The sequence below is a fragment of the Vicia villosa genome, linkage group LG5 (assembly GCF_029867415.1).
Source record: "Vicia villosa cultivar HV-30 ecotype Madison, WI linkage group LG5, Vvil1.0, whole genome shotgun sequence".
Classification (NCBI taxonomy): Eukaryota; Viridiplantae; Streptophyta; class Magnoliopsida; order Fabales; family Fabaceae; genus Vicia; species Vicia villosa.
The window spans coordinates 159682651-159690400 of NC_081184.1; the positions used below are offsets into that span (position 1 = coordinate 159682651).

Here is a 7750-nt window from a genome sequence, read left to right on the forward strand (position 1 = left end):
TGATAAAGCTACATGATGAAAGCTAGTTTGATTCCCTTATGTTGTAGAGTTTGTTCAAAGGTGGGAGATTTGTGATATTTGGATCAAATTCTAGTATCTCAAGAAGGATAGGTTTCATGGTTCAACAAAAGTTAATCATACAATTGAATTCGGTTCACATGCTGATGTCGAAATATGCTAGGTTGTTAGCATGTTGAATTGGACTTGTCTGTTAGCCAAATTATTTAAGTTAGCAATAGGCTAGTTTCTCTTAGGTTGTTGAGAGAATATTAGTTGTTGTTTTTCACTTGTAATCCTTGAACCCTAATAGAGAAAGTGAATAGTAAAATAGTTGTAACCAATTCTGATTTTCTTCTTCTTCTCTCCTATTCTCCCTCTTCCGTAAAACTGAAGGAATTTTCTTGTATTTGTTCAAAAAACTCAACTTTCTCGTAATTTTAACTTGTTATTGACGTTTTCATAACAACAATATTATAAATAAATTAATTTATATAAAAATTCAAAAAATATTATATGACATAAATATGAAAACTAAATCTAATTATTAAAGAAAAAAGTTTAAATTTTAATACTAGCATTTTATATTTAAATTTTAATACTAGCATTTTATATTAAATCTCATTTTTATTCCCATCACACACATTAAGAAATAAATAAAAACAATTAAAAAAAATTACTCTTACCAAATCATTCGATTAATTACTGATGTCTTTTAAACCCTCATAACGGTAAAATAAAACAAAACATTATACCCTTAAATACAAAGATTCACACTTTCTGTATTTATAGTTCTTTATTACTCTCAAACTTCCACACATACGATACTACCATTAAAAAAAAGTAGTATTTCTACTAAATTCATAATTAAAAAATATCCATTTTAATTATATACAAAATTTCAAGAAACTCATTATTACAATTTTAATAAAAAAAAAATGTGAGACGGTGAGTGAAGTGAAGCCTTCTCTCTCTTCTCTCTCTCTACCTTGTTATGAAAATAAATCATCCGATCTGACACAAGCACACGCTCTCTTCTCTTCCTTTCTTTTCTCTTTCTCCATCTTATTACTAAAAACACACCCCAAAACAATGGCGGTTCAGTTTCTGTCTTCATTAACGCAACTTAACTATACTAACTGAAAAAAAAAAAACACTGTCACACAGACAGAAACAAACCGCTAAATCAACACAACGACTGTACTAGATTTTTTATTATTATTATTATTATTATTATTATTACTGTTATAGTCGTAACAAGACCACAGTCTTCGCCGCCGCTTCAACTACCCGAATAAAAACCCGACCCGGTTCATTTCTCTTACTTTTCATTTTTTTTTATAAAGGAGGTTTTGAGAACACTGTTTTCTTGTCCCCTCTCTTCAAAAAGATAACTAGTGTGAACTGTGAACTGCTTACGTTTCTATACTTGGTCGTTTTCTGTTACAACGTTAGTGTTCTTGCTTCTGCTCATTCTCGTCTTCATTTGATACTGTTTCTTTTCTTGAGATCCGGTGTTTCTTGGGATTTGTTGCTTCTTTGTTTGAGATCTGCTTGATTTTTTCGACTTTGTTGCTGAATTTGGAAGGGATTGGGGTTGTATCATGGTTGAAGATAGTATAAGGAGCGAATGAAGGGTAGGAGGGAAACGGTGGTGTTTTATAGTCAGACTGATTTTGGTTGAAGATTGAAATGGGTGGGAATCTTTGTTGATTGTTGAGGCAATTATAGTTGACACAGTGGTGTTTGTGTTTTGGTTGGTGATAAGGATAAGAAGAATGGTGTTGTGGAGTAGGGAAGAGGAGAACAAGAGGATTTGTTTTTGGTTTGGGGTTCATCTTGTGGGAATTTGTGGAATTGAAAATCATTGATTTTGGGTTTGGTTTGGTTTTAGCTTTTAATAAGGTTTGAAATTTACTGAAAATGAAGCTTTCTTCAGCTGGTTTTAGTCCTCCACCTCAGGAAGGTAGGTGAATTTCTGTTTCTGTATCTATTTATACACTTCTTCATCTTGTTTGGTAAATTTTTTTAATTCTTTTTTGGGATTAGAATGCAATTCATCTTTTAGATTTAGAAAAGGTTTCTGATTGTTGAGTGTGAGGATGTTTACATGTTTTTGTTTTTTTTTTTTTTTTTTTGCATTTTTTGTTGTTTTAAGATCTTGACTTGACTTAGGACATGTCAAGATTGGTTTGTTCTTTGAGGTTTTTTAGGTGACAGTTATGAAGTTTATGTTCCATGTTGTTGATGACATTAGGATGCGTTTTTTGTAGGAGAAAAAAGGGTTCTAGATTCAGAACTTTGGCATGCTTGTGCTGGTCCTCTTGTTTCTTTGCCAGCTGATGGAAGCCGCGTCGTCTACTTTCCACAAGGTCATAGTGAACAGGTGAGTCAGATATGATGTTAAAAGCTCTCTTTCAAACCATGGTGTGTATTTAAGTAATAATAATCGGTTATTTTTTTCACGTATTTGATTTGCGTCTTTCTGATGCAATGAGCTGCTAATTTTAAGTGTATGTTTGGATTGGCGGTGGGTTCGGCAGAATCATGGCTCGGCGCCGTGATTTTTGGAGTTTCATGAAAACCATGCCGCCGCTGTGATTTTGTCAAATTGGCTATGATTCCAAACGCATCGAGTTACATTAAGAAAACTGACTTTATTCTTCCATTATAGCGACCCTTGTGTAAACTAATGCTTAACTTACTCTTAAGCATAATTCCATATTTCTAACTGTTACAGGTTAATGTATCAACTATTAGCTATCTCCATCTCCCTCCCTGAAACCAGCACATGAATTTGTGCATTTGAAAACTTGTATTGTATAAATCTTTTTCGATTTGCATGCATGATCTAAATCAACATTTTTCTGCTCAGGTTGCTGTATCTACCAACAGGGAAGTTGATACATATATTCCCAATCCAAGCTTACCTCCCCAGCTTATTTGTCAACTTCATAATTTGACTATGCATGTAAGGCTTTTTTATTCATATATTTATTTTTTACTATACCGTATTAAGACTTGTTTATTTTGATTTCGATGTTTCATATTCTCCTCTTTGTTCATTTCTGTTGGATTCAGGCAGATACAGAGACGGATGAAGTGTATGCGCAGATGACCTTGCAACCTCTAAATCCTGTATGATTCGCTTTCTTAAATGAACTAGTTTTTTTTGAATAAATTTTACGTCTAAATTCAACTTCTAATTTTTGGCTATGGCCGTGTTTTCAGGACGAGCAAAAGGAGGCATATCATCCTGCAGAGTTGGGAACTGCAAATAAACAGCCAACAAACTACTTTTGCAAAATTTTGACTGCCAGTGATACAAGCACTCATGGGGGTTTCTCTGTTCCTCGCCGCGCAGCTGAAAAAGTTTTCCCTCCACTGGTAAAATTTTGTCATAGTTATGTTGCAATTTGTAAGTAAATTAACGCCTCCGCCAAATCTTTTAACTTGACTTGGTAATTATGACCTACAGGACTTTTCTCAACAGCCTCCTGCTCAAGAGTTGATTGCAAGGGATTTGCATGGTAATGACTGGAAATTCAAACATATCTTCCGCGGTGAGTTATGAATCTGGAAATTCAAGCATATTTTTTTAGTTATGTTTATTACTTGGTGATAAAAATAATTTCAGATACTATTTATAAGGTTTAAATCTGCCGTCTTTTTTCTCCAGGCCAGCCCAAAAGGCATTTGCTTACAACTGGGTGGAGTGTCTTCGTGAGTGCTAAAAGACTTGTTGCTGGTGATTCAGTGCTGTTTATATGGTATATGATTTTTCGGTTTTGTATATTTGAAATTTAACCTTTGGCAGTTTCACGGTTGATTGGCTTGTTGTAACACGTTCATGTGTTTGTTTTTGTTCATACGATGAGCCAGTGTTCCTTCAATGGGTTGTTATTGAAGTGCGATTACGCTTTATTTTCTTAGATAGTTTTTCTAATCTAGGCTTTAGCAATTTATGTGAGGCAAAGTTAACTTCATTAGTAGTTATGTGGTGTTTTATGATCGGTATGATTCAGGTTCTTTTTTCTTTGGCAGGAATGAAAAAAATCAGTTGCTTCTAGGCATTCGGCGTGCCAATCGACCACAACATATGATGCCTTCATCTGTATTGTCAAGTGACAGCATGCACTTGGGGCTGCTTGCTGCTGCAGCTCACGCCGCTGCAACGAACAGTCGTTTCACCATTTTCTATAACCCACGGTACAATTCTTATATTTCTATAAGTTTCTAGTTAGAAGATAGCTACTTAAATTGACATTTTCTTTCTTACATTTCAGTGCTAGCCCATCAGAATTTGTCATTCCCCTAGCAAAGTATGTTAAAGCTGTATATCACACTCGAGTTTCAGTTGGTATGCGCTTCAGAATGCTTTTTGAAACAGAAGAATCTAGTGTTCGGCGGTAGGTTTTTTATACTTGTTGATAATTATTGCTGAAATGCTTTCCCTTCTTATGTTTGAGATATTAGTAAATAAAGCTTAACATGCAATATGATGTTTGAAATCACACATGATTTAAGTTTGCAAGTTGCCATAAGCCTTAGCCTAATAATAATCTATATACTCATGCAGATACATGGGAACAATAACTGGCATCAGTGACCTGGATTCTGTCCGGTGGCCTAATTCACATTGGCGCTCAGTAAAGGTATGTATTGAAACATTTATATTATTGAATTGATGTTACATAACTAAATTGAATGCTGTTCATATCTCCAAATGAGAACACTAACAATATCTTGCTTCGGAAAATATTACGTTGTATTGAAGATGAAATATACATTTTTAATTGTGGCTTTGGTTTGAGTTGTAGGTTGGGTGGGATGAATCAACAGCAGGTGAGAGGCAACCTAGAGTGTCTCTATGGGAAATTGAGCCATTAACAACATTTCCAATGTATCCATCTCCATTCCCCCTTAGGCTTAAAAGACCATGGCCTCCTGGACTTCCTTCATTCAATGGTATGTATCATCACATTTAAAGCCAAACAATATTCAAGATTTTTTGGATTATATATGCTGTGTTTGGCTAAACAATTTTGTTGAATGCTTATAAAAGTCAATCTAAACAAACCCTATAAAATGCTTATGTTTATTTATTTCATTTACTAGTCCTACTATTATGCTCATTTTCATTGATCCTCTCGATAAATGCTAGCAGGCTTGAAGGATGATGATTTTGGCATGAATTCTCCACTATTATGGCTTCGAGATGCAGATAGAGGGCTTCAAACTCTTAATTTTCAAGGGATGGGTGTTAATCCTTGGATGCAGGCGAGGCTCGATCCATCTATGATGAATTTGCAACCAGATATGTACCATGCTATGGCAGCTGCTGCACTTCAGGATATGAGGACTTTAGATCCTTCTAAACAGCATCCTGCTTCATTACTTCAATTTCAGCAGCCACAGAATTTTCCCAATGGTACTGCCGCGTTAATGCAGAGCCAGATGATGCAGCAATCTCAACCTCAGCACGCTTTTCCAAAAAGTCAAGAACATCAGCATCCATCTCAATCTCAGGCTCAAACCCAACAGTTCCAGCAGCTTCTTCAGCATCAGCATTCATTCACTAATCAAAATTATCATCATCTGCAACAGCAACAGCAGCAGCAGCAACATCAGCAACAGCATCAGCAGCAGCAACATCACCAACAGCAGCAGCAACATCAACAGCAGCAGCAGCAACAACAGCATCAACAGCAGCAACAACATCAACTTCAGCAGCAACAACAACAATCAAAACAGCAACAAGTTGTAGATCATCAGCAGATTCCAAATGCTGTCTCTACGATGTCTCAGTTTGTTTCGGCACCTCAATCTCAATCAACGCAGCCCATGCAAGCTATCTCTTCAATTGGCAATCAGCAACATTTTTCTGATTCAAATGGCAACCCTACAACTACTGCTATTGTTTCTCCTTTGCACAATATGTTAGGTTCATTTTCCAATGACGAAACATCTCACCTTCTAAACTTTCCTAAACCAAACTCTTGGGTTCCGGTTCAATCTTCGACAGCATGGCCCTCCAAGCGCGTTGCCTTGGATCCTCTCGTTTCTTCTGGAACATCTCATTATGTTCTGCCTCAAATGGAGCAGCTTGGGCAGTCGCAAACTACCATGTCTCAAAATGCTATTACCTTGCCACCATTTCCTGGTAGGGAGTGTGCTATCGAAGGGAACACTGATCCACAAAACCATCTTTTGTTCGGTTTTAACATAGAGCCCTCATCACATCTAGTGTATAACGAGATGTCAAACCTTAAGGGGGGTGTCAATAGCAACTGTGACTCATCAACTGTGCCTTTTCAATCTTCTGCCTACCTGAATAACACAGGCGCTGATTCTTCATTGAATAATGGAATGGCACATGGTGTTGGCGAGTCGGGATTCCTACAAACTTCTGAAAATGGAGGTCAAGGAAACTCACCAAACAAAACCTTTGTGAAGGTGAGTTTTTTCTGCCGGGACTATTCTTTTGTTAATTTGTTGCATTGCATTTCACAAAAAGAGTTAACTTAGTGAAATCCGGCATTTTTACATTCTAATTCCTCTCTATTTTCACAGGTTTACAAGTCAGGGTCCTTCGGTAGATCGTTGGATATCACAAAATTCTCTAACTACCCCGAGCTACGCAGCGAGCTTGCTCGTATGTTTGGGCTTGAAGGTGAGTTGGAGGACCCTGTAAGATCAGGCTGGCAGCTTGTATTTGTTGATCAAGAGAATGACGTTCTTCTCCTCGGTGATGGCCCGTGGCCGTAAGTACTCCATATCCCTTATCTTTTTTTTTTTTTGAACCCTGACTTACACAATATTCATTGTTTACCGATTCGCCCGATCTTTTGGATGACAGGGAATTTGTAAATAGTGTATGGTGCATCAAGATACTTTCCCCTCAAGAAGTGCAGCACATGGGAAACAATGGACTAGAGCTTCTAAACTCAGCTCCAACTCAGAGGCTCTCTAATGGCATCTGTGATGACTACACCGGCCGCGAGGACCCTAGAACTTTAAGCACCGGATTAACATCCGTGGGGTCTTTAGACTACTGAACGTCGTCGTGACAACAAATACTGTGAATTTCTTCTCTCTTGTATTACTATTACTCTTCTCAAACCCTCTAAAAAATGGTGGGAAGTTGTTCCTAGTTGTAGCTTATAGCTTACTTTCCGTTTTTATCGCCTAAAACAATTCATGAGCTAAACACTTAGCTATATGGCAACTTCTCATTGTAGTTTCTATAATATATTGTAGAATTCAACTTAAGTTACTCTAAGTGAGTCCCATTATTAAACTCAATAGTCTCTTCTATAAGAACGATTATTACGTCGTGATTTTCTTACGCGGCGTAACATGTAAGAACCATGTTGATGTTGCTGGTGTAATTGTTTGGTAAAAGAATCTTTGATGCATGAAGATAAAAGTGGTTGATAAGTGATAAAAGAAGATATTAAAGATGATGCTGTATTTTTTTGACCTTTGTGATAGTTAAAACTTATAGGGAATATTGATGTGACATTAAGAACATGAAGAGGACACCAAAACCATGTGATGTGTCTGTATGAACATACGAGGGAGAGAAAAAAGAGTACTTTTGTGGTTCAATTAATGTGAAAGTGGCCTTTGCTTTGTATTATTCTTGGTTTTGGCCCATTCATACTTTCACTTTGGTTTGTGATAGCTTTGCTCCATGAATGGCAAAGCTAAAGCTGTACGTTTGTCTATTCCTTACCGTACTAAGCATTTT

General features: G+C 36.6%; 1 protein-coding gene across 1 annotated transcript; it reads left to right on the forward strand.

The window, feature by feature from the left end:
• Positions 1–937: 937 nt before the first annotated feature.
• LOC131603524 (auxin response factor 6-like) lies at positions 938–7297 on the forward strand. Its single transcript, XM_058875859.1, has 14 exons — positions 938–1963; positions 2271–2383; positions 2873–2968; positions 3079–3135; positions 3229–3384; positions 3476–3560; positions 3677–3767; positions 4042–4206; positions 4284–4406; positions 4577–4652; positions 4818–4965; positions 5165–6453; positions 6571–6761; positions 6857–7297. The coding sequence occupies exons 1-14, from the start codon at positions 1921–1923 to the stop codon at positions 7053–7055; spliced, it is 2832 nt and encodes a 943-aa protein (XP_058731842.1). The 5' UTR covers positions 938–1920; the 3' UTR covers positions 7056–7297.
• The last annotated feature ends 453 nt before the right edge of the window (positions 7298–7750 follow it).

Coding starts and splice junctions, on each gene's coding strand:
- LOC131603524 (XM_058875859.1), top strand. CDS start 1,921: ATGAAGCTTTCTTCAGCTGGTTTTAGTCCTCCACCTCAGGAAG. Junction 2,384..2,872: donor CACAAGGTCATAGTGAACAG/GTGAGTCAGATA, acceptor TTTTCTGCTCAG/GTTGCTGTATCTACCAACAG. Junction 4,966..5,164: donor TGGACTTCCTTCATTCAATG/GTATGTATCATC, acceptor AAATGCTAGCAG/GCTTGAAGGATGATGATTTT.